Genomic DNA, 27335 nt, shown 5'->3' with positions numbered 1-27335 from the left:
AACTGCTTTCTTGACTTCCTGTTGCTGCAAAGATCCAATCTTCCAACAGGTAGTGGCGGCGGCTGAAGGAGGAGAGGTCTAGGGACGAAGAGGGCAGAACTGTCTCTTCTCTCTAGAGTTTGTGAGAGATCAAATCTCAGATTGCAGGATGTGTTTCTTGCTTACTCAAAACCCCTAGTCCGAAATCTGATATTTCTGCTAGGGTTTTCTCCTCTTTCTTCTTGATTAAGAAACCTATCAATATTTTGGGAGTTATCCCAATCCAAATTAGCATTTGAAGAGAGGTTAATCTTAATCCTATCTGCAGATTAAATTAGTTAACTCCTGATCTTATCAGGAGGTTACCAGATTCAAATCTAATTTGAATTTGGTCTCTTAGAGTGGATAAGGTCAAAAACCCAATCATTTTACTAACACTAATCTCAGATTCACCCTATGAACTGGTGATCATATCAGCACAGTTCGAAATGCGCTTTTGGCCCATTAAGTGTTCAGTGTTTAACTAGTTTCCAACCTGCTGCTCAGTTGGGCTTCTTTGTATGGCATGGGACCTAAGCATTGATCTACACACCAGCCACATGGGTTCGGCCCAACCTTTATTACAAGGCCCAACCGAATTCACTGAAAGACTCAGTGACCCCCTTGAGCCCATCACATGGACCCTATGGGCCCAACACTTACATTAAGTGGTCCCTGGGCCAAACCATCTTATAAAAAACCCAGGGACTGTGGGCAGGTGCAAGATTAGCCCATCAGGTATTATCCTAAATGGTCTTACACTTAACTTCTTAGCCCTTAATGATCAAGCACTGCCCGACAAGAGAAGACCTCTCCCTCAGTTGCAAGGAACAGCGCCACACTCTCTACTCACATGGATCCCAGGAATTAAAACCTTTTGCAAATCTTTTGAAAATATATATATATCTTATTTTTTGCAAAACAAAATTTCAACGATTGAAATCAACTGCCGACAGTTTGGTTTCCATCAGAGAGAGTGTATTCTCGATCATTACCATTGTCCGACAAAGGGGCTGATTCTGTCACTATGACCACTCACTTAGATGAATTCTCAAACTGCCCCAACATGTCCAGGTTTTGACCCCCACTAAGGATCTCACTGATTGACACATCAAAGACAGCCCGATCCGACACCTAGTGATGTGTCATAATCGAGTCTAGGGGTCAGGTGTAACTTTCCAATTTTGCCCATCCGTCTCCAAGGTCTAGGGCAATACTGGAAATTTGGTCTGGTTCAAGGGTTCAAGCAATCCCATACTACATGTGCCTTGGGTCTTACCCTGATGGCCGAAACAAGCCATCCCAACACTTGGTGGCACATCAGTATCAGCCTTGGCAGGATAAATCTCCCCAGACTTATCCAATGACTGTGAACATTTAAAACTAACACAAGTTTATATAAGTGTCCAGTTTTAGGGTCTTACACAGAATTATACCAAACAATATGAATCAAACATGCACTTTAATTTATTTCCACTAAATAACAAAAGTACTTCAAATCCGATTGAAGCTAAGGGCATACAAGACTGTCTAACAAAATTTCTATTTGTTATTTTTGAAAATGTTTTGTCTGTATCTGGAGGATATGATAAAAAAGAAAGCCTTTTTGAAGAGAGAACTTGCTTTTCGGAAAAGGCGGAGGTGGAGGTGGGTGGAGGCGGCGGAGGTAGGCAGAGGCATTGCTGGATGTTGCCGGAGGTGGCGGTGGCACTGATGAATGGTTTGCAAAGAGGAAGAAGATGAACAATGTTTTTCCCCTTATTTGATATTATTTTTAAAAAAGTTAAACTATTTTTGAAATTTTATTAAAAGTATTACTTTATTGATATTAGGGCCCAAAAGTTGTCCTTATTGGTTATAATCTCTATTTCTTTTAGTCAGACAACCCTATATATGATACCCTTCTACAACTACCATTAGTGCACTACAACCCAAGCGTGTCTTCTGTTGCTGACATAGGGAAAAAAAATAAGGGTTTCTTCCTCCCCTTGGACCCCCAAATCTAGGGTTCATTCGTTATCTTAGATTTGCAGATCTGGTAGATCATTCACCGGGTCTCTCCATTTTTTGAGTTGTTCAAGGTTTTGAATGATGGATGAAAAGGGCGAAGGGATGAACAATCTTGATCTTTCAAAATGCTCAATGGAGTTCATTTAATGGGGGAAGAATGGAGGTAGATACATCAATATCAAGAAGCTACCTGTATGAGCTGTTAGCTAGTTCCAGTAGTGTTGAGAAGGTCTCTGGCGAGGGTTGGGTTGGAGCGGTGGTTCCAGTCACTTAACTAGAGGATGATGGCAAGGGGACTGAGCTGGTTTGTGTTGTGTGCTTGTGTAGGCTAAAGGATTCACCACATCAAGAGCCCTAGCCCTTGAGGGTTGTACCAGCACTAATGACCTTCTCCACCCATGTCGGTCTGGTCACAGAGCAGAGTAGTAGAGCAGAGTTGTTGGTCTGGTTGCAAACTAGGATAAAAGGGTCCAAACTTCAGTTCAATGCAAAGGATGAGAAGCAGTAGAGTCGACGGTTTGGTTGCAGACTTGGAGGACAGAGAGTCCAAACTTCAATTTGGCATAGAGGATGAGAGGGAGAAGAGTCATTGGTCTAATTGTAGACTTGAGGACGGAGGGTCAAGCTTCAATTCGGCGTAGGGGATGAGAGGGAGCAGAGTCATTGATCTAGTCGTAGACTTGGATGGAGGGTCCAAACTTCAAATGAAACTTGGCTCATTTGCCCGAACTTCAGTAAGGGCAAAGCCCATTCGGGCAGCTTTTACTACCTTGCATTGAGAATATCTTCGTACTTGTGTGCATTATTTCATGGGAAGATATTCCGAATGCAAAGTTGCAAAAGACTGTTAGAATGGTGTGGGTACAAATTTGCCCTGATAGAAGCCGATCTCCATTTGCCCCTTTGCCAAGTTGTGCTAACATGAAAACTTAAGAGCCGTTTGATGGATACCAAGTTTACTATTTAATATTTACTACACTTTAGCATTGCCAACGCGTCCATCCTTGTGAGCATGAACCCTCTATTCAGTAGAGAGGTTTTGAAAAAAACTTGGCCGAGAGGAATTTCCTTCAGATTTGCATATGGGAATCAAATTGGGACAAGACTATCAGAGACAGGTCTCAAATGATGATGTGGTTACCGTTACATATAAGAAGGGTAATGTTAGGTTTTTTAAAAAAATTATGTACATGTATACGGAATGCTAATGAAAAACCGTAGGGGTAGTTAATTTTCACAGTAAAGATAATTTAAGAAATTTGCACCCATCGTACGACCGTTATGCAGGAAGCATTCAATCCCACATCTCCGCTTCTTTTGGGTGTGTAGAACAGCATCCCAGCCGGCAGCCACTAGGACAAGTTCACATGTATAATGAGGTTTGTACAAACATGGAATTGTCATTAATTGGAAACAGTCAAAATTATGTTTACAGCAGAGATCATCACAGAGAATGGCAAACACTGGAGAAAGATGAGGGAAGAGTTCCCGACTTCCAGTGACCCAGCGTTACCCAGAGTGAGAAAACGGGCGACTCATTGATTGGTAACTGAAGGGTGATAATAATGTTTATGTCGTGTGGGCCTCTGATGGCGAGTCGTGTTCCCAACAAAAAAAGATAGAAAAAGATAAACTTAACGTCGACAGCAGGATTCGAACCTGCGCAGGCAAAGCCCAACAGATTTCGAGTCTGTCTCCTTAACCACTCGGACATATCGACGTTACGTTCAACCGTCTTCTTAACAATCTACAAATCTATAATACAACCGGCAATACATGCCAACTGATAAATAGTTGGCAGTCTTTTTTTTGTTGAATAACAAAATCACAAATACTCTCTTATTTGGTACAACTAGTAGTCTAGTGCACAACAACAATGAAAGAACTATAACCATTGTGTCTCACTAGTCACCATAATTATCCATTTAACACCCTTCAACTCTCCCCATCATGCAAACTTTTACCACAAAGGCTGTGTTTGGTTGCTACCTTTCCCGATCTTTTCTTTCAAAACAAACACAGCCAATGTGTTGGGTTGGAACATTGTTTTAATATGGTAAAAAACTAAAAATTCGGCGTTATGTTGTAAAGAATAAATTTTTTAATTTTAATTAAAAAATTTTGCTGCAATTAAGATATACTAATTGAAGCAAGTGTTCTTGTTTCGAAAATCTTGAAAAAAAAATCAGGGAGACCATTACATTATGAAAACATAAAAAAATCTTCAGCGTCAGAAATCAGAGGTGAGGCCAGCCCCCGGCATGGTCAACTATTTTGGCTCGACGACTGTCTGAGGTCCTTGCAAATAAAGATAAGAAGGGAAAAAACACACGACAAGTTCATGACCGAAAGTGGGTTCAATATATCGATACAAGGCGATATGCCAATAGGGTGTATTCGCCTGTATTCATACTGTTTTCTTTTGTTTTTTTATTTTCTTTCAATTTAGTTCCGAAGGGCCGTGTTAGGCCTGGAATCAATCACCGACCCAAAACACCCCCTATTGGGGCGTATCGGGAAGGTTCCGTTTGAACCTTGGTTTAGATTGGGTTTGATTTTGCCCATGCATCCAAGAATTGGCCCAATTCTGGATTGTTCCTTCAAAACGGGCCACGTGGCATACGGCTCATGTTTGCCTTAAAAAGATGGATGGTCAAGATCATTATTGTATTATCGGCAGTTCGGCACACTTTGTCCGGTTTCCTTTTTCACCGCGATGCCCATAGGTTGGAAATTGGAATTGTTGGACCAATAGTTGACGAATGACGAGGCCTCCCAAAGCGTTTGTACCGCTTTATTCCGATTAAAACGTGGCTAAAATTTAGTGCTTAGTCCCCTCTCATCAAACCTACCATAAAACTCATTTTTTTTTCCTGTGTGGAAATTTGCTACTCTGGTTCAGCTTCGATAGCAGACGCCGGAACCTCCTCGTGATCAATGGCCGAAGTTGAGAACGAAAAGTCCCGGACCCTAGCTCAGGTGCTAATCTCAAACGTTCTCTACTTCTTTCTCTTAGTCTTTTGCAATCAAATGGATGCCATTCGGATTACATGTTAGGTTTGCGGTTGGGGCATCAATCTATCTCGATAGATCCGAATTTGATATCGGTCTCTGACATTTCACAATCTTTTTTCTTCTGATAACTTGAGTGTAATGTGGGTTTCTTCGATTCTTGTTCCTTCCAATTCGGTTTTTATTTTTTATTTTTTGTGTAATTGATTCCAGTCAGGTGTCTATTATTAAAATGAACAGAAACATCAGTCAAGAAATTGCTTGTAGTGTTGAAAATGTGAGCGAGGTGGTTCAGATTTGTTTTTTTATTTGCTTATCTATTCCTCTAGGAAAATCGCTATTTTTGTTCCAAGTTGGTAAAGTTATTTTAATACCTTGGTCTAGTTTGTCTCGGTCTACTTGGTTGGTTTTGACCCTTGTATAATTTCAGCTTTATTATGCTTAGTTTTAGTTATTTCTTCCAGATATAGTCTGCTTGGTTGGTTTTGACCCTTGTCCATGAGGGGTTTCGCGAAATTGTACTCTAGCTACATTTGAATTATGTCATAATTACAAAAGCAAGTCATTTTCTTTTCTGTAAGTTATCAAGGATTGCAGTTTCAGGTTTGGGAGCGGCACCAGATGTAACTAATAACTTTGATTTTCTTTTCTTAGTCTGGTATATGAACTTCTTCTGTTATTAGTAAATACGTTTAATCTTATTAGTACCCAAAAATAGAGGGCAAAAAAGAAACATAAGTATTTGAAACCTTGGTAATGCTTTTTTTTTGGGTAAATAGACTTTGTCAATGGGTTAACGCACTTTGTTAGTGTTGCAACACTTACACATCACTTTTCCATTCTTCATCCAAAAGAAATTCTGAAGTGTAGCAAACCTATGTTCCTAGAAAAACAAGCATGGTGGATTTATGAATGTATTCAGTATTGCTTCATGGTGTAATCTTCCAACTTCATAAGAAATTTGGTCTATCTTCCTCTTTGAGAAGAACAAATGAGGACCAATAATGACAGTTGATAGAATGTATTGTCTTTCTAAATTCTTGCAAGTGCTTAGCTAAAGTTGTACCCAATTTGCTATGCATGCATTTTAGTTTGAGCTATCAAAATCCATGCATTGTGCTCAAAAGGTATTGCCTAATACCTAGTAAGTTCAGTCGATAGTTTGGTTCATCAAAATATTTGGTGTTGGACTGTTTGGATATGCACCAAATCAAAGTTCACACTGTTTGAACCAAGGTTTTCAACCCATTATTCACCTAGCTGGTCATACCAGTCAACCCGTCACCCATCTTGGAATCTAGGTCCATTTAGCTTCCTCTTGGAAAAAAACAAAAAACAAGAAAAAAAATCGTTGATTGATTCAACATCCCTGTTACCCAATAAGTTGGAGGAGGGTGATAGAGACACGAGGAAACAATTGAAGAAGGATTTAGAATAGGTCTTATTGAGAGAAGAAATAAGTTGGAGGCAGAAATCAAGGCATAGGTGGATCAAGGAAGGTGATGGAAATACAAAGCTTTTTCATGATGTGGCAAATGGGAGGAGGAGAAAGAACTTTGTGTCTAAGCTAGAGATAGGGGGGAGGTTTTCACTAATCAAGATGATATTGCTAGGAAGTTTGTGGATCACTTTAAATCGATTTATAGAAGACCCTTGGATGAGAGGTTGGAATTGGAAGGGATAGATTGGTCAAGTCTGGATGAAGATCAAGTTAGGTGCATAGTTTTCAAGGTGCCAAGGCGAGGTTAGGTGACCATAGGGCGCCTAGGCGGCTAGGTGTTGGAATTTTAAAATGTTAATTTTCTAGAGTTTTTACTTTATCTATGCTTTTCTAAGCTATTTTATTGGTTTTGTGTGCTAACTAGCAAGCATGTACACTAACGATACACTAACTAGCAAGCATGTACACTAACTATTAATTGAAAAAAAAAAGTGTAGGAACTAGGAAGGGAGGAGAGGAGTATAGGGGCGGAAGAAGAAGTATAGGGGATTAGGAGCATGGAGGAGTATAGGCCCCTATTTTTTCAAAAAAAAGGGACTGAGGCTATTGACCGAGAACAGTCAGGAGCAGAGAGGAGTATAGGGGCGGAGCCCTTGTTTTTTCAAAAAAAAAGGGACTGAGACTAGGACTAGTGACTGAGAACAATCAAGGGTTTGTATTGTTGTCTTAATAATAAAATGATAGCATGTAATCGGTTTTTTCTTAAAAGAATAAAACATCTAATAAAATATCATAATAGTAAATTAAAAATTTTTTCTTAGATGTATGTAGGTGCCCGTTTAAGTCTTTGGGCAAGGCGACCATGGAAAGCCGCCTAGTCGCCTGGGTTCCTGCCTTGACAACCATGCTTAGGTGGTTGAAAAGAATCTTTGAGGAAGAAGAGATTAGGAAGGCAGTGTTTTTAATGGATAGATCCAAAGCTCCAGGCCTAGGTGGTTTTACAATGGCCTTTTACCAAGATTGTTGGGATGTGATAAAAAGTGGTCTTTGTGAGGTTTTTAATGAGTTTGCAGATAAGCATATAGTCAGCTGAGGCATTAATGCTACTTTCTTGTCTCTAATTCCAAAGAAATCTGATGCCATCAATCCTAAAGACTCCATGCCAATTAGTTTGGTGACTAGTATCCAAGGATGATAGATAATTAATTGATCTGATCCCAGTTGCCAACGAATGTGTGGAGGAGATGAAGAGGTCTAAGCAAAGAGGCTTTGTATGTAAGCTCGATCTTGAGAAAGCCTATGATTTGGTGGATTGGCAGTTCCTAGTAGAGGTTTTGAGGAAGTGTGGGTTCGGGGAAAGATGGTGTGGTTGGATGTTCGGTTGTGTCAGCTCTTGTCACTACTCCATCTTAGTAAATGGGGTGGTAAGGGATTTTTTTTTTCCAGCTAGTAGGGGTATTAGACAAGGGGAACCACTTTCACCTTTTCTCTTTACCTTGGTAGCTGATGTGTTCAGTTGAATTATCACAAGGGCTGATAAGGAAGATGTGTTAAAGTGATGGAGAATAGGAACAAACCAAATTCCAGTAACTCGTTTGCAGTTTGCGGATGACTTGATGATCTTTTGTGGTGGTGGTTTTAGTGAGAAGGTGGGAAACTTGAAAGAATTGATTAAAGCCTTTGAAGGAGTGTCCAATTTGAAAATCAATTTAGAAAAGAGCTGTATTGCTGGAGTCAATCTGGACTTTGAGGAGGTTGACGCTATTGCAGATTGTCTTTAGTGCTCCATTTCTACTTGGTCTTTGTCCTATTTAGGGCTGCCGTTAGGGGTAAACCCTAGGGAGATTTGGTTCTAGACCCAAGTTATAAAGTTTGAAAAGAGATTAGCTGTGTGGAAGAAAAATTACATCTCTTTGGGTAGGAGGATCACCTTGATAAGAGCTACCCTTGCGAACCTACCTACTTACTACCTCTGTCTTTAGGATACCATCTAGGGAAGCGAAGAAACTGGAAAAATTAATGAGAAATTTTCTTTGGGAACCGAGAGAAGGTAAAAAAGACCACTTAATCAGTTGGGAGGTTGTGGGTAGTAGCAAAGAAGAAGGAGGATTAGGGCTTGGGAATGTGCTTAAGAAGAATTCAGCTTTGTTAGGGGAAGTGGTTGTGGAGGTGGCCTATGGAGCACGACAGGTTGTGGCATGAAGTGGTAAAGAGTATTCATGGATGCTCAGAGAGTGGATGGGATGTTTTCAAGGAGGGCTAACCTAGCAACACCTTGGAAAGCAATTCACAAAATTCTTCCGCAGTTACTCAGTTGTATAAGGTATGATGCTTGTTCTGGTAACTCTATTCGGTTTTGGGAGGACATTTGGGCTGGAGATCTTCCCTAAAAGACCTTTTTCCGTCCTCGTACTCTATTTCTTTGTATAAAAAAGAGGTGATTTCAAAATTCCTTTCTTTAATTTTAAATTTGTCATCTTTGTCTTGGGACTATGGTTTCCATAGAGGGTTAAGGGAGGATGAAATTGATTGTTTGTCTGCTCTTCTTGGTCTCCTCGATAAGGTTTGGTTGGATCCTTTGAAGCCTCATAAGAGGATTTCGGCCATTCATCCTAATGGGTCTTTTTCTTGTGGTTCCTTTTTTAATTTATTGTGCCAAACCTCCTCTCAACAAAGTTTCCCTTCCAAAGAAGTCTGGTGTCGACCGGTTCCCCCAAGGTTATGGCTTTGTGTTGGGAAGTGTGACATGGTAAAGTAAGATGATGGATAACCTACAAAAGAGAAGACCCTTCCTATGTATTTCTCCAAACTGGTGCACTCTTTGTAGATCTCATGGTGAGGACTGTTATCACTTATTTTTATCTTGTAGTGTCACTGTAGAGCTCTGGGGTTGGCTTCTATCATTGTTTGGGTGTAGATGGGATATGGCAACAGAAGTACAATCTTTAACCCTTCTATGTTCTATTGGCCCCATAAAAGAGGAAGGAAAATGTGGAGTTTGCACAAGCAGCCTTGTTATGGATGGTTTGGGAAGCAAGGAATGCCAGGATCTTCCAGGAAAGGGGGAGAAGCAGTCAGGCCTTGAAGGACTGCATTTTGTATAGGGCAATACATTGGTTAAAGACTCTGGATTTGTTTGATCATTTCTCCTTTACTAACTGTTGGAGGGATTGGTTATCAGTAGCAAATTGTTCCTCCTCAAAGATAAAGGTAATGACAAGCTGGGTCCCCCCTTCTTACGGTTCTTTGAAGCTGAATTTTGATGGAAGTAGCCAGGGCAAACTGGGTCCCTTTGGTTTGGGAGGTGTACTGGGGAATGAGGCTAGAGAGGCTGTCTTACTATACTCTGTCCCTTTAGGTGTTCGTAACTCTATTCAGGCATAGCTGTTAGCTGCAATACAAGGAATAATTCTTGCAAAAGAAATGGGTGTGGAGAAGCTTCTGGTTGAAGGGGGCTCTAAGACGGTAGTGAACTGGTTAAATAATCCGGAGAATGTCACATGGGACTACAAGAATAAGATAAAGAAATTCAAAAGGCTGACAAGGAATATGTCTGTAATAGTGCAGTGGGTTGGGATATCAGCTAATGCATTTGCTGATGTCTTGGCAAAACAAGGGACAAACAGGGAAACATTGTTCTGGGCGCAACTGTAATGTGTCTTTTGTTATAGTCATGACCTTTTTGAGTGTTCTCAGTCTCAGTATGCTTACAAGAAGTAAATGGGGATTGGAAATGGGGTTTAACAAGTGTGCATGGGCTAAATGAGGAGGGGGAGAGGGAGAAGATGTGGGAGGAATTAGGAGGGTTGAGACAAAAGTGGGATGAGCCTTGGTGTGTGAGTGGTGACTTCAACATAGTAAGGAGAAGGAATGTAATGATGGGGGGAAGGGAGAGAACTTCTGTAGGTATGAGGAGGTTTGAAGAATTTATAACCAATAATGAGCTGATTGATCCAGCACTGGTTGGCCAAATTCCAGCCATTCTCAGAAGGCTGGGTAGAATCTTATTCTCAAAAGATTGGGCAGATTGGGCCAAATTCCACCAATTCTGTTGAGAAAATTTGCGGCTGTTTCAGGCTCCAAACCTTTCAGGTTTGAGAATGGATGGTTTCTTCAATCAAACTTTGTAGAATGGGTAGAAAACAAGTGGATGGGTCAGCAGATATAAACGTTTTTAAAACATTGCAAGTATTTAAGCAAGAACTAAGGGAGAGGGGGAAGGAAGCATTTGGAGGGGAGGATGACAGGAAAAAAGAGATATTGGAAAAACTGGCCAGATTAGAAAGAGTAAGAGAGGAAGGAGATCTTAGGGGAGAGACTCGAAATGAGATGGCTGTATTGGAAACCGATCTAGAGAACTTAATGTTGAGGAAGTTAGGTGGAGACAAAAATCTAGGGCCATATGGTTGAAAGAGGGAGTTAAGAATACTTCTTTATTCCATGGTTTTGCAAATGGGAGAAGGAGAAATTTGATTACGAGGATCCAAGTAGAGGAGGAGGTGTTCGACACATGGGGAGACATCCAAGATAAAGTGGTTTCATATTATAAGAAGTTGTACACGGGGAGAGGGTGGAGTTAGTGTTTTAAAAGCGAAAGGCGCAAAAAAGGCATAGGGGTCAATTTGTGCCTAAGGTGCAAGGCACAAGGCGAGGCGAGGCGTGCACCTTTTTGAAGCAAGGCGCAAAAATACAAAAAAATGCTAAAAAATAAAAAAAAATGTCAGAAAATTCATAAAAAAGCCAAAAAAGCCAAAAAATAAAAAAATATTAATAAAAAATATAAACTTAAATTTTAAAATAAATGTTTTAAAAAACCTGTTATCTAAAATTAAAATACATAAACATAAGATGTAAAGCATATCCAAATGAGGAGGTGATAGGGGAGACCCGGATGGCCTTTGTAGAAGGTAGACAGATTCTGGACGGGGTGTTGGTGGCTAGTGAATGTATAGATTCAAGGTTAAGAAGTAGAAGACCAGGTCTGGTGTGTAAGCTAGACATAGGAAAGGCTTATGGCCATGTTGAATGGGGATTCTTGGAGGAAATGCAAAGGTTGATGGGGTTTGGGGAGGTTTGGAGGTGTTGGATATACGGGTGCATTTCTTCAGCCTCCTCATTATTAATTAATGGTGTGTCATCAGAATATTTTAAGCCTCTAGAGGGTTGAGGCAAGGGGGTCTACTCTCCCCTTTCCTGTTTGTCATAGTCATGGAGGCACTTAACCTGATCTTGAAGAAAGGAGTGCAGAGGGGATGGATAGAAGGATTCAAAGTTGGGAGGAGAGAAATTCGTGGATTTTTCTAAACAAAGAAAGAAGCTTGGAAGTAATATTGGAGATTATTCACATTAGGGTGATACATTGGTTAAAAACTTTGGAATTGTTTGCTGAGTTCTCAGTTGATGTGATGCTACGGAATTGGAAGGAAATTGCAGAATCAACTTCAAGTAAGAAAGCTTCAAGTTCTTGTTCGACCCTCCACCAAGCGGGTTTATCAAACTGAACTTTAATGGCAGTAGTTTGGGCAATCCAGGGCCCTCTGGAATAGGGGGAGTGATACGAGATGAAAAGGGAATATGTTAGCTATGTATTCTGGCCCAGTTGGGGTGGGAGACTCCTTGAGGGCTGAGATATTAGGAGCTCTTGAAGGAGTACAAAGGGTCAAAGACATGCATATCAAGAACTTGATCATAGAAAGTGATTCTGAAATTGTAGTGAACTGGTTAAAAGAGGACAACTCCAAGCTCCGGAACTACAATAGTGAAAAGAGGAAATTTAAGTGGCTGAGTAAGGACATGGAAGTTAGATGTACATGGGTAAAGAGAAGTGCAAACTCATTGGAAAATGGCTTAGCTAGGCAAGGGGTGAACATAAACTCTATTTTTTGGGCTGTTTTGTGGTTGGTTATGGTTGGGTGTACTTTGATGTATTAGGGAGTTAAGTCTTTTTAGCTCCTTATTTATGTACTTTCTCAATATTTAATAAAATTCACTGTTATTGATTAAAAAAAAAGAAGGCCTGAGTATCACTCACCTACAATATGCTGATGATACCCTAATATTCCTAGACGCTTCAGCAAACCAAGTCCTGAACCAAAGAGCTATTTTAGCCAATTTTGAGATGTTGACTGGACTAAAGGTGAACATAGAGAAGAGCTTTTTGATGGGAGTTGGGGATATATGAGTTGAGGTAATGAGACAGTATGCAGAGGTGCTGGAATGTAAGGTAGGGGAGCTGCTTTTCATTTATCTTGGGTTACTGGTGGGAGCAAGGGCATCATCAAGTAGTATGGAAACCTTTATTAAAAAGGGTGGAGAGGAGGCTAGACAGATGGAAAACCAAGTACCTTTCTATGGGTGGGAGAATCACACTCATCAAGAGTGTTCTCTCAAGTCTACCAACATATTACCTTTTCCTCTTGAAAATTCCCAGTGGCTACAAAGGTGGAAAGCGGGAATTTCTATGGGAAGGGGTGGGGGGGGACCAAAAAATTCCACCTGATTAAGTGGGAGAAGGTTTGGAGAGCAAAGGAGGGGGGAGGCTTAGGGCTGAGGAGGGTAAAGTTATTTAATAAAGCTCTGTTAGGGAAATGGCTGTGGAGGTTTGGGCAAGAGGAAGAAGGGGAGGCATTATGGAGAAGGGCATAGTTGTCAAGGCAACGCCTAGGTGACAAGGTGCCCTTTGAGGCTTGCCTCGCCTAATCGCCAAGCAGTTTTGTACTATGTATTGTAAAATATTTTTTTATTCTTTATTTTTTGACATTATAATTATAAAATAGGCACTATTAAACTAAAATATTCATTTTGTGTGTTTATATAATAATTTGTTTTTATTATTTTCTTATTTGTTGGGATTCAATCAATACAAACATTGCTAAATGCTGTATTGAACCCTCAAAGACTTTAAAACCTGAACCAATAAGTAAGGAAGAACTTAAAATTTTGTCTAATCAACAGATGGTTTTAGGGTATCATGAGCTTCAATCAAGTGGGGGAAGGCTTTAGGGTAAGGTTTTGGGAAGATGAGTGGTTGGAGGTGGGAAGATTATGTGAGGTATGTCCTAGGCTTCATAAATTGACAGATCAGCAAGTGCCTATTGAGCAGTTTTATGAGTGGAGAGGGGAGCAAGTGGTCTGGAATCCAAAGTTTAGAAGACCTTTATTGGACCAAGAAGTGGAAGAATGCATGCAGCTATTTGAGAAATTGGAAGAGGCTAACATTTCCAGAGATACAACAGATGGTTTATGGTGGAAAGATTGCAAAGAAGGATGATTTTCAGTTAAATCCTTTTACAAGGCTTTTCTGAGAGATGGTAGAGATTAAAATCAGATAAAAGGTGTTTGGGGCAATCCTGTTTCCCCAAGGGTAGAGGCTTTTGTGTGGTTGGTGGCACATGATAGTATCTTAACATGCGATCATCTGAAATCCAGAGGCTTACAGCTTGCAAATTGTTGCTATATGTGCAGCCAAGTGGAGGAAACGACTCTCCACTTATTCTTCTCATGCAACGTGGCAAACTTTATGTTGAAGTTTTTCTCTCATCTGTTTGGAGTGGCTGTTTTTCATCCCGCAACATCAGCAGGGATTTTTTCCTTGTGGCCTAAAATCAGAGGAAGCAAGGAAGCGAAAATCTTGTGGAGCTGTATTCCATTTGCAGTGTGTTGGGCCATTTGGAAAGAAAGGAATAGAAAGGTATTTGAGGACAAGTGAAAAAACATTGAATATCTGATAGCTGGAGTGGGCAATATGACTTCAGCCTGGGCTCCAAGTCTTCCAGAGTTTGATCAAGTGCACAAGGCAGATCTATTAGAGAACTTCTGTAACACTTTGGAAATGTCACATTCTTTGAGGATGCACCCTATTATCATAGAGTTTCTTCTCAAGTGAAGAGTAGTGAGATGGGGTTTCATTCATCAGAAATTCCATAACTTGTCCCAACCACTGAAGGGGAGTGTAGTGACGATGGTTGTCACAGATAGCGGGACTTGTGTTTGTATCATAGGCGGTGGAGGCAAGTTGATTTTGGTCATCAGCAGTCTGGGCCAACATGAATTCCCTTTGCGGCTCCAGATTCAGGTACCACAACTTCTTTATCCCCCACTATAGATGAGATACCTTCCATGCCTCCCATTGTTGAGCCTTCTCTTCCTCTTTTGGATGATCTTGATCTTCCAATTATAGTTCGTAAAGGGAAGCACTGATGTACCTCATCTACAACCCATTGTATTTCCTAGTTTCTGTCTTATGATTTTTTGTCTCCATCCTATAAGTCCATTTTGGCATTCATTGCTGCTATTCCCATTCCCATAACAATGTAGGAAGCCTTGTCAGTACCTGAGTGGAAGGATACAATGAAGGTCGAGATGGATGCTCTTCTAAAGAACAATACATGGGAGTTAGTAAATCAACCTATAAGAAAGAAGCCGGTTGGGTGTAGATGGGTGTTTACAGTGAAACATAATGTTGAAAGATATTAGGCCAGATTAGTTGCAAAGGGGTTTATACAGACATATGGCATAGACTATTTGGAGACTTTTGCACCGGTAGCCAAGATGAATAATGTTAGAGTTACCATCCATTGCAGCAAATTTCTCATGGCCGTTGTTTTAGACGGATGCCAAAAATGCCTTTCTCAATGGTGATTTGCAGGAGGAGGTGTATATGGGGTTACTGCCTGGATTCTATAATACAAAAGCAGGGAAGGTTTGCGACTGAATAAAGCCTTATATGGATTGAAAGTCTCACAGAGCATGGTTTGATAGATTTAGATAGGCCCTTGAAAAATTCGGCTATGTACAAGCCCAGTCAGATCACACTCTTTTCATTAAGAAGATGAATTCCTCCTTGACCCTACTTGCTGTGTATGTGGATGATATTGTTGTGACAGGGAGTGATACTAGTGAGATTGACTCTCTTAAGCAATTGTTTCACCAAGAGTTTGAGGTCAAAGATTTGGGAGAACTAAAATATTTCTTAGGAGTTGAGGTAGCATGGTCCAAACATGGGATTTTTGTCTCCCAAAGGAAGTATGTTCTCGATCTTTTGGAAGAATCTGGAAAACTAGTGTTAAAACCTATTGAACAAAACCATAGGACAAGTGCAGAAGGGGGAGAGCCCCTTGAAGACAGGTTATGTTTCAATGATTGGTTAGGATGCTTCTTTATCTTTGCCTCACACAACCGTACATTTCTTATGCTATTATTGTTGTTACCCAGAACATGCATTCCACCAGAACCACTCACCTTCTTGCACTTAAGAGGACCCTTGCTTATTTGAAGAGATGTTCAGGTAGAGGTATATTTTTCAAGGAAAATGGTCACATGAAAATAGAAGTCTACACAGATGTTGATCGGGTCGGGTGCGTTGATGTTAGGAGATCCATCTCCAGGTATTGTGCCTTTATAGGAGGAAATCTTGTCTCTTGGAGAAGTACAAAACAAGATGTTGTTGCTCGTTCTAATGTTGAAGCTGAATTCAGATCTATGGCTAATGGGGTGGCTGAAATCTTATGGTTGAGATCTCTATTTGAAGAACTGGGTGTTGCTTATGAGAAGCCCCTAATGCTGTATTGTGATAATCAAGCTGCCATTAATATTGCCCATAACCCGGTTCAACATGACACAACTAAACATTATTGAAGTGGATCGACACTTTATCAAAGAGAAAGTTGCTTCTCAAGAAGTGTGTCTTCCATATATTGCCTCTAATATGCAGCTTGTTGATCTATTCACTAAGGCAGTTCCAAAGTCCAAGCTGGAGACAGACTTACGCAAGTTGGGGACGATTGATATCTACTCCCAACTTGAGGGGGAGTGTAAAGTGGGAGTGTAAAGTAAGTTGTAGAGCAGTAATGTCATTTGTATTAGCCATTAGCATGTTAGTAGTGTTAGTTAGTAGGGGCAATTTTCTAAGTGTGCAACTTTTAAATCTTTAATACATATATATATATATATATATAATTGAGTAGGGTGGCAAGGGATTGATCCTACTCTTTCTTTGAAATTCTTTCTCTTCATTCCTCTCTCTCTTTCTCCCTATTTCATTCTGGTTTCTTGTTGAAATTCTCATCTAGACTAGGACTGATCTCAGTCCCTACTAAACAAGTTGCTTGCTTCTTGACCGACATTCTTTAGATGTAATATCAACCATTTATTGGTCTGAAGTGATATCATGGTCTATAAGTCCTGGAGGGTTTTCGATATTTGCTACTTTTAGTAAGTTCTGTAATACATATTACATTGGGCACTTTCTAATGTTCAATTGATTAAGTGGTTATGATGCCAGTCCTTTTGCCTCTCTAATTAGATTGTTCACATGCAGCAATACATGCTGGATGAGAAAGTGGAGCAGCCAAATCAGGGTCAACCCCCTTCTGAAGCAACTGAAGATGAAAAGTCAATAGATACAGTTGTTGTGGAAGATATTGCTGAAGTAACTAAAGAAGTTGCCATAGTTGAAGAAAGCAATGAAACTCCATCCAAAGAAAGCAATGAAGCTGAAACTGAAGAAACCAACGAAGATGCAACTGAAGAAACCAATGAAGATGCAACCGTAGAAACCAACAAAGCTGCAGTTGAACAAAGCATTGAAGCTCCTGAGCAGGAAGAGTCAAGTGATCCAGAAATTGTTGAACAGACTCCAGAAATAAATGTATAGTGTGGTTTCAACAATTATTTTTTTCTCTTTTCCATGCCTTTTTTCTGGAAGGATATAGTGCACCTGTTCTTACACTGTGGCTTATTTCCAGCTTGAGACAGCACCAGCAGATTTTCGTTTCCCAACCACCAATCAAACAAGACACTGCTTTACCCGCTATATTGAGTATCATAGGTGAGCAAAACAAGTTCTGAGATCAGGATTTTGTCATTATGCAACTTCATTTTCTGTATCAGTTTGTTGCATCCATAAGCCTATTTCTTGAGTAAACTTTGTCATCGTGACAACGAGAAAAAAATTCTACTCAGGTGCATTGCTGCAAAAGGGGAAGGTGCACCAGAGTGTGATAAATTTGCAAAATATTATCGTTCTCTTTGCCCTGGTGAATGGGTAAGCATTTTCTCTTGATTTCATTTGTCGGCTAGTCATGCTGCTTTGGAATTTTTGTAATCATTAATATGTACCTTCTGGAGGTTTTTCTTGGGGGTCAAATCTCTTTGTTTTCCAATACAATTCTATGCCTGCATGCCTAATTATGTGAAGCTAACATTGGAGCTCCTATATAGACTGTTTTGAAACAGAATCCAGTTCTCTAGTCCTGTGTCTGAAGTGTACTATAATCCATCTTCCATGGAACCCTGCAGATGTATTTCCTGTTGTTATTTTTGTGCCATCATGTCATTAATTTAGTGAATTTTCGGTGAGTTCAAAAGTTGCAATGATTCCCCTATTAATCTAGGGTGGAATTGGCTTAAAAAAAAAAATTTAAGGTGGAATTTATTTGACTAGCAAGGAATGCATGCACCTGATCTTAGTCTATATGGGATTTGCATCAGTGATATGGTGTTGAAGATGGAGATGCAGCATTCCAATGGATTGAATTAATAGAAAGGTTGATTTGAAATAGTTCATACTGAAATTCATATAGCCAAAAGCTTGGGTTTGTTTTTTTATGTTGAGGATAAATATGTTAGAAATGTCTTCTTCACTTCTTGAATTGGAAAACAGAGTTAGAAATATAGGGGAAGAAAAAACAAGGAGAAGACAGAACAAAACAAGGAGAGGAGGCAATTTTAAGGGTGGAGGAATCTTGTGGATCCATTCATCAAAAAAAAAAAAAATCTTGTGGATCAGATGTTGGCGGGTTAAGGAGTTGGAGGATTGTGGGGTAGTGAGGGTGGGGAGAGTGCATGAATCTGAAGTAGGGAATTTGCTGAGGAAAATAAGGAACTAAGAGAATTGATGAAATGAGGGAAGAAATCTTATATATATTGAAGTGAAAGGGGTGCTTTCCCCTTTCGGTATTTGGAATCTTACTGTTCAACACTATAGTTAATTGTTTCTTTTGTTTTGGGCTAAGCTGTAACTTAATTGTTTCTTTTGTTTCTTTTTCTCTTTTTCTCTCTTTGGAGGGTTTAAGTTGTATTCGGAAGATAAGAGTTTATGTCTTCCTTGCTGTAAATATTTTGATATTTCAATGAATTGAATGAATTTGTTATTGATCAAAAAAAAAAAAAAATCATACTGTTCAACACTGTAGTTCGTTTTAGATGAAACAATATATATATTTTCATTTCATGAGAGACAAATGTCTCTCTCTCTCCTTGACCACTTCTCTCTTTTGTTTGAAGCAACTCGTACGTGTACCCATTGCATGACACAAACGTATCTGGATTTCTCTTTCTTTCCATTTTCTCTCGAATCACTTCTCCCATTTCTTCTTCAATGTGCTTCTTCCCACGTTCCCCTCTTTGCCTCTCTATTGCCTCCCTCTTCTCATCTCCGTTCCCTGTCTCTGCTACCTCCTCCCTCCACCTCTCTCTTTTTTTTTCTCTTGTTTTTTTCTTCCACCTCTCTTCGTCTCTCTTTTCCTCTCTCACTCGTAGAAAGTGTGAAGTTAGATGAGGAATGAAGAGATTCATTGTCTTCTACCTTCGAGCGACGATAGAGGAGCGGCGACAACATTCTCCAAACCCATCTCCGGTCTCCTCCCTCTCCCTTCTTTTTATTTTTTATTTTTTCCCTCTTCTTCTTCCCCCTATTTTTCTCTCAACCGTCGAACCGGCAGTAGATCAGCCTAGAAGGAAGCCAGACCCACTGTCCAGAACGTTACCGCCGTGAATGCCAACGATAGCAATATCAGAGAAGGTATGGACACTAGAGACTGAGATAGAATGTAGGACGACCGACGATATGCGTTATAAGCTCTCTCTCTCATGAAGATGTATCGCTCATGTAGGAACACTGGCATTGCCTTTGCGCAGGTGTAGAATGTCATTGACATGGAAAAGGCGAAGAATCCTAGTCGCTCTTGGATGCCCTTGGGAGAGTTGTCTACATGCCAGAATTGAGGGGATAGGATATTCATCACATGGACGCCCAAAGATTGCGGAATAAGGGGCGAATTTCAAAAATTTTTTCTCTCCCTTCAACTAGGAATCGTATTCCCTATTTAGAAAATCATATTTTCAAGGATCATTCTTGAACTATAAACTGAACCAGATCTGAACCGGAAGGAGTAGGAGAGGGTGTACCTGATACAGAGAAACAGTTATCTCCCAATGGAGGTGTTCACGCACAAGGAAGGATCCAAAATCTACTCCCACTGAAGATGGCGCAGTGCAGGATGGAGCAGAATCAACAGTGTTCTTCCAAAAGAGCTTGACCCTTCGCGAGAATCAACAGGATGGCTTGTGAATATAGCTCCAATCAATCTTTTCCCCAAAAGATTAGTATCAAGATCAAATCTTGATTACTCCTGTAGAGAGTAGGAGATTGAACTGCTGGAGGCGGTGGCTGCAGGAAGGAGACGGCAAGAGAGAATTCACAGGGTGTAGAATTCTCTCTTGTGATTTCAGCTCTGAAGACAAGAATGCGTTGGTTGCATATCCAAAGGCTACCGCCCCCTCCTCCTTTTATAGACTTAAAGGGATCAGTTCCTAATCCCATTAGGAGTTACTGATCCAAATCATATTTGGATTAGAAGTCCCTTTAAGTGATAAGGGATAATCCTTGTCTTATCTGCAGATCAGATCAGCCATCTCCTAATCTAATTAGGAGGCTTCTAGATCTAAATCTTATTTAGATCTTGGACTCTCTAAGTGGATAGGGTCTGGGCCCAATCCTATCAGCTGATCCATCTCAGAATTCGCCCCTTTTTAATTGACTGGTCAAACTAGCCTAGTTTGAAATGGGCTTAAGGCCCATTTAAGGTTATGTATTCACTTAGCCTTTCAAACTGTTGCCCAGTTGGGCTTCCTTGTATGGCGTGGGACCCAAACATTGATCTACACATTAGCCACATGGGTTCGGCCCAGCCTTTGTTACAAGGCCTGGCTGAATACATTGTTATGGATAGTACACCCCCTGAAACCCATCTCACAGGCACTGTTATGGATAGTACACCCCTTGAAACCCATCTCATGGGCTCTATGGGCCCAACACTTACCCTAAGTGGTCCCTGGGCCAAGCCACCTTGTAACACTTAGGGACTGTGGGCAGATGCAAGATTAGCCCATCAGGTATTATCCTTAATGGTCTTACACTTAACCTCTTAGCCCATATTGATCATACACTACCCGACAAGAGATGACCTCTTCCTCGGCTGCAAGGAACAGTGTTGCACTCTCTACTTGTATGGATTCCGGGAATTAAAACCTTTTGCAAATCATTTCAAAACCATAATATATATACTTTCATATCTCATATAAAATATATTTTGCAAAACAAATCTCAACGATTGAAATCGGTTGCCGACAGTCTTGGTTTCCATCAGTGAGAGTGCATCTCCGATCATTACCTTTGTCCGACAAAGGGGTTGATCCTGTCACTATGATCACCCACTCAGATGAATTCTCAGACTGTCCCAACATACCCAGGTTTTGACCCTTGTTAAGGATCTCACTGATTGGTATATCAAAGACAACCCAATCCGACACCTAGTGCAGTATCATAATCGAGTCTAGGGGTCGGGTGTAACTTTTTAGTTTTGCCCATCAATCTCCAAGGTCTAGGGCAATACTGGAAATCTAGTCTAGTTCAAAGATTCAATTAATCCTACACTGTATGTGCATAGGGTCTCACCCTAGCAGTTGAGACAAGCCACCCCAACCGACTTGGTGGCACCACATTGTCAGCCTTGTCAGGATAGGTCTTCCCAAACTGACCCACTGGCTGTGAATATTCTAAACTAACACGAGTCTCATTAAGTGTGCAGTTTAAGGGTATTACACAGAAACATGCCAAGGGAGCATGAATCAAATATGCACTTTTATTCATTTACAATAAACTCATAAAGTACATCATCTTGATTGAAGCTAAGGGCATACAAAACTGTCTAACAGCTCCCACTTTCACTTAGGTCCAATCAGATACTAGTCGGAGTCCCATGCTTTCCACGTGTTTCTCAAACACTTTCTGTGATAGTGGCTTCGTCAATGGGTCTGCTACATTTTCCGCTGACGCTACCTTCGGAATTAGGACGTCCCCTCTACCAACAATCTCCCGCAGTACGTGGTACTTCCTCTCGATGTGCTTCGATTTCGAGTGGGCTCGTGGCTCCTTAGCCTGAGCAATGGCTCCATTGTCACACAACAATGGGATGAGTGATGTGCTAGACGGAACTACTCCCAACTTGTGAACGAACTTCTTCATCCACACAGCTTCTTTGGTAGCCTCACTTGCGGCAATGTACTCGGCCTCGGTCGTGGAATCTGCAGTGGACCCTTGTTTGCTGGATCCAGCAAACAGCACACGATCCTATCGTGAAAACATATCCAGATGTAGACTTTCTATCATCTGGATCCAACTGCAAAATCAACATTTGTATACCCTTGGATCTGTAGTGAGCTACCATCGAACACTAGACAACTCTTTTGTCCTTCGAAGGTACTTAAGTATGTTTTTCAGAGCAGTCCAGTGCTCCTGCCCTAGGTTGGCCTGAAATCTGCTTACTACACTCACTGCCTGAGCAATGTCAGGACGAGTGCACAACATGGCATACATGATGCTTGCTACGGCAGAGGCATAGGGAACGTCTTTTATGCTATCAATCTCCTCAGAAGTCTTGGGAGACATCTTCTTGGAGAGAGTGACTCCGTGCCTGAAAGGAACATTTCCCTTCTTGAAGTTTTCCATGCTGTATCTTTTGACTATTTTTTCAATGTAGACAGATTGGGACAATCCTATTATCCACCTCGATCTATCTCTATAGAGTCAAAGACCCAGTATATAGGAGGCTTCTCCAAGATCTTTCATGGAGAATTGTTGTGAAAGCCATACTTTCACCGTAGTTAACATTCCTACATCATTCCCAATGAGTAGAATGTCATCTACATTACAGAACCTTGACCGTTTCTAAGTGCCGATACAATACGACCGAAACTCGTATCATATCGATACTTTGAACCTTGACCAAAACTACTCATAAATGGACCCTAACCGGCTTTGCTATCCCTTTTGCGCTCATCATCGATCAATTGGATAGTACTACCACCTCAGAGTCTAGAATGAATTAGCAAATGTTGGCACCAACGATGTACCGCTCCATCGTTTGTCGCCCTGGAAACCAGCTTTCTTCTTGAAATGCTGGTAGCTATGGCGTCTTTTGAGACCCTGTCTATCGTATCCATAGGTCGACGAATAATTCATTTTTTTCTGCTATGACTTGTGGAATTCAACTTGTCAGACCCATTTGTTCGATCAAAGCTTGAACTCTAGCTTTCTTCTTGATTTAGCGAGCTCGCGTGGAAGCTTGAACTTAGTAGAGAACATGAATGTCTCCTCCACTGTCAACATTGGGAAGAGTAGATCATCTTGCATGATGTACGCTGTACGTAGATATCACTTTATGAAGTTGAGACGGTATAACTTCGCCGTTCAAGGTTATACATCCCCTTAAAGCTCCCCTTGGCAATATGACTAGCTAGAGCATCAACAAGAGTTGATTTCCCCGACCCACTAGCACCCAGAACAGCAAGGATTTCTCCTTCTTTGGCATAGCCGCAGATATCATTCAAGAGAACCTTGGTGTTTGAATTTAAAACCCTAGGGTCGTTATGGATTGGACCCGCCGCTGCTCCGAGACTCTTGGTCGGCCAAAACACGTAGGAAACGAAATCTTACGCGAGTCTTCGTGTTGTATGTCAGATTACTAAAGGAAAGAATAAAAGGAAGAGACCTGGAGTCAACACCGGTGTTGTTAATGTCGAGCGACTGGTGTTGGGGTGTCTCATTGCGGGTGGCTTCGTCTTGGGTGTTCTCCACTCGCCAGAAGAGTTCACTGAGGGTCGGAGACGGTCTAGTGTTTTGGACCCCTCGAGGAGTAAGGCCTTGAAGCTCCATGGCGAGCGTTCCAAGGTGGCAAGTGGTGACCTATGCCTCCTAATTTATTTGATGTCTACATATCTCCTTTCCAATTTCTGTGTTGAGGGGTTGTTAGGTACGTGTGTTTATCTATTGTGAACTAGGGAGTGGGGAAACCAAAATTTTTGTTCAGTTGTTTGTAGAAGAGAAAGTTCCAAATTTCATCAACTTTAGGTCTGAGAAATCTTATCTTATATATCTTATATCTTATATAATATATATCAAAGGGAAAGGGGTGCTCTCCCCTTTCGCTAAATGGCAATATTTCCCTTTACTATATATAAAAGATTCTTCATTAAAAATTCTCAAATTGCAAGAAACAAACATAAAGAATCTTATATATCTTATCTGCCACCCGATTTTTGGGTCAACGGTTCGACCGTCCGGTTTAAACAGATGGCCCGATCTGACAACAAAAATTACAGGCAAAAAATTGACTGTATGAGGTCCATTAAGTAGTATCATACGCGTTATGTCATTCGAGCGTGTGACTCATATGACCCGAAAACGAAACCGTTCTGGCCATCGTTTTTCGGGTCGGTTCGACTGACTGGTTCGAATAGACGGCCCGTTCTAACAACAAAAATTTTAAAAAGAAAAAAATGGCCAAAAACCATTAAACGGGTCAACGGGTCGACGGTTCGACCGCTCAGGTCAATGGGTCGTTGATCGATTCAACTGTTTTTGGTCAGGGACCGTGATTGGGGTAAAACGGAACCGGTTGTTTGGATGGTTCCCAATTAAAAAAATAAAAAAATGGTAGTTTGATCGTCTGGTTCGAACGGATGACCTATTCTAACAACAAAAATTATAGGCAAAAAATTGAGTGTGAGGTTAATTAAGCAGTATCATACGATGTCATTCAAGCGTGACTCATATGACCAGAAAATGTTTGGCCACCGGTTTTCGGGTCGAAGGTTCAACCATCCAATTCAAACAAATGGCCCGTTTTGACAACAAATATTAAAAAAATAAAAAAATAGCCGAAAACCATTGAATAGGTCAATGAGTCAATGGTTTGATTGCCTAGGTCAATGGGTTGTTGACCGATTCAACGGTTTTTGGCCAGGGACCGGGATTGGGATAAAACAGAACTGGTTGCTTGGACTGTTCTCAATTAAAAAAAATAAAAAAATGGCCAAAAACCATTGAACGGGTCAACGGATCGATGGTTCGACCACTCGGGTCAATGGGTCGTTGACCGATTCAATGGTTTTTGGCCAGGGACCAGGATTGAGAGACAACGATGTCCATTGAAGAGCAACTTCTGCTATACAAGGCAATTTGAATAGCTCACCTCAAGGACATTGACATGTTTATGTAAAGAATAAGATTTATTTTTTTGTAAGAAGCATATTAACCTTTCTTTAAATTCATATGGGCAGTGTTTATTACACCATTTCCAAATATATAATTAATTTCTTTCAAAAACATATTATTGTGATCGACAATTAATTTCTCACTATTTGTGTGACAAATACTCTTGTATCAAAACACCAACACCTCTTATGTTGTTTATAAATTGTCAGGACACCCCTTACCATTGTCAGAGTTGACTATTATAAGGAGTATTTATCATTGGTGGGGTATAAAAATCTCGCACACTAAGAACTTTTTTTCTTACACTCATTTGCCCTTGCAACGCAGGGGCCACCCTGCTAGTATTTGTTAAGGGGATTAAAAATGGCTTTTGATCGGTGCAGGAAAAGAGGAGCAGTGGTTTTGTTGTTTGTATCTATCAAGGTTTAAAATATAAGAAACATGTTGGAAATGTTAGAAATATCATATGGAAATATTGTAAAAATTATAGACGTGGTGGAAACATTGTAAAATATGCAAAACAATGAATGATATTCTATGAAATGATAAAAGAAGAATATGCACACCTTTTTAAATTATTGTCTTTCTCCAAATCTAAGAAACTAAGGTTATAGACAAAAGAATATGTTCTGGTGTTGCCCTATAAAGCCTAAGAGTCAGCTTCAAGATGGATGGGCTAAAGCAAAAATTAAAGCTCAGAGAAAATGTTAATGGTTGTAACAAATCAACCAAATAATCTATTACGCAAACAAAAACTATTATCTAACTTCATGCTTGAAATGGATATTGAGCTATCTCAATGCGGAAGTCGTGTAAGTTAGATGGGTAATACCATTGTTACTTTATATGTACAATATTGTCACCAACTTATATTATAATACTCTCTTGTACTGGATGTGTTGACTGGGGCATATGTATGTCATGGAAACTCTCTCTTGTACTCCACATATCTACGATATTGTCACATTATAATATTTTCTCTTCCACTCCACATAGTGCTGGTAGTATTTATTGGGGAATATGTCAATTCTGCTATAGTCTTTTGGTTCAAGTCTTTGTTGTTTGTGGTAAGGGATTGTTTTGGATAGACATATTCCTGTTTGAGTGTTTTCCTCAATATGCTTTCTACTTTTTGTTTGTAATGTTTTTCCTTTTAATAAAAGTTTCTTTTATTATCAAAAACATATTGAACCCCATGCCCTTGCCCTTCTGCTGCGGAAAGACTTCCACCTATTTGATGAAAGGCATGTGCTCAGGGTCCCTTGAATTTCTCAGGGACTGAGCTTTTCTGTACTTGCAGACTGCATTTGCAAAGCCAACACCCCTGTCGCAACATCAAGGGGACTTTGATTGAGCAAAGTAGTCACCCATCCCTGTGGGCAATCTCAAGGTTTTTGTTTTTGTCAAGCCAACATCACCAAAATACTCCTGCAAGTGGTTCAAGAGTTAAATTGAATCCGTATAATTATGAAAAATGTTCTTTCAACTAGCAAATAGATGAATGAAGCTATTTCATCTATATCTTAAAATCCATGTTGGATGTCAACCAGAAGAATATCATGGATACCCAGTTCAAACCTTTAGGCCAATCGGGATTAATTGTGATGAATACATGCTAAAAACTAGCAGTAACACATTTCCTCAAAGCAGATAGGTTTTTTATGTAGCATACTTTTATCCTTATAGCATTTCTGTTGATCTGTTTGGATTTTCCTCTTGATGCTGACTATGTGGTATTATACATTGATGCAGATAGAGAGGTGGAATGAGCAAAGAGACAATGGAACCTTTCCAGGCCCTTTGTAGGAGTTTTGACATTTCAAAGGCAACTGTTGTGGGAGCGTTATTGCCAGGTTGTTGGGCGAGGATACATGTTCCTTGAAGTGAGAGTGGTCAACAGGGAATCCTATATACTCTCTCCTATTCGAAAGACTTGAGTTAATAAAAAAAATTTTGCAGGTCTGTTGCTGCACTAGTTTTAAGTCCAAAACACAGGAAATATCTCACATAAAAGCCATGCTTGGCGGTGTCAAGCAAGCTGTCAATTCAACGTCATTTTATGTTTTGACAAATAAATTACAGTACCAAGGCCTTGAATGAGGGATGGAACGGTGAGAATTCTGCATGCTACGTAGTGGAAATCATAGTTAGTTTCCAGAATTTGATATTTTCTTCATGACAAAAGGCCTTTGGCATGGAAAGCTCGAGTACTCGAGTTGTCTCATCGTTGTTTCAGGCATATGCCGCATATCATCATTATTAAAATGCTTATGTGATCGCAACACTTGCTTACTGCAAGTCTGCAACGTCATCTCCGGCAGTATTGAGGAACCAGCAGATGGAAAAACGGCATTTTTAGGGATTCAATCAAAATCGAGTAGAGACTTGATTAGTTCGAAATGGTCGTGATTCGTGAATGTGACAATACCTATTCCCAGTTTTCTTATGCCTCCAGCATCCAGGACTAGGAGAAAGCCGGATACCCAGTAACCAATCCGTTCAAAATTGCATGGGTAA

General features: G+C 40.4%; 1 protein-coding gene and 1 non-coding gene across 2 annotated transcripts; one reads left to right on the top strand and one right to left on the bottom strand.

Annotated features, from left to right (window-relative positions):
* Positions 1-3666: 3666 nt before the first annotated feature.
* On the bottom strand, positions 3667-3748 carry TRNAS-CGA (transfer RNA serine (anticodon CGA)). Its single transcript has one exon. It is a non-coding gene; the product is annotated as a tRNA-Ser (tRNA).
* Positions 3749-4915: 1167 nt separating this feature from the next.
* On the top strand, positions 4916-26978 carry LOC148876690 (uncharacterized). Its single transcript, XM_088963044.1, has 5 exons — positions 4916-5007; positions 16800-17129; positions 17227-17309; positions 17444-17525; positions 26571-26978. The coding sequence occupies exons 1-5, from the start codon at positions 4966-4968 to the stop codon at positions 26622-26624; spliced, it is 591 nt and encodes a 196-aa protein (XP_088819170.1). The 5' UTR covers positions 4916-4965; the 3' UTR covers positions 26625-26978.
* The last annotated feature ends 357 nt before the right edge of the window (positions 26979-27335 follow it).

Source organism: Nelumbo lutea, chromosome 1, assembly GCF_056320005.1.
Source record: "Nelumbo lutea isolate HS-2025 chromosome 1, American lotus-T2T, whole genome shotgun sequence".
NCBI classification, from domain to species: Eukaryota; Viridiplantae; Streptophyta; class Magnoliopsida; order Proteales; family Nelumbonaceae; genus Nelumbo; species Nelumbo lutea.
This window is presented reverse-complemented; position numbering and strand designations above follow the sequence as displayed.

What these genes read in the sequence shown, in the direction of transcription:
- LOC148876690 (XM_088963044.1), top strand. Translation starts at nt 4,966, where the DNA reads ATGGCCGAAGTTGAGAACGAAAAGTCCCGGACCCTAGCTCAG. An exon ending in AACAGACTCCAGAAATAAAT is followed by an intron (nt 17,130 to 17,226) that starts GTATAGTGTGGT and finishes GCTTATTTCCAG; the next exon opens with CTTGAGACAGCACCAGCAGA. An exon ending in CGCTATATTGAGTATCATAG is followed by an intron (nt 17,310 to 17,443) that starts GTGAGCAAAACA and finishes AATTCTACTCAG; the next exon opens with GTGCATTGCTGCAAAAGGGG.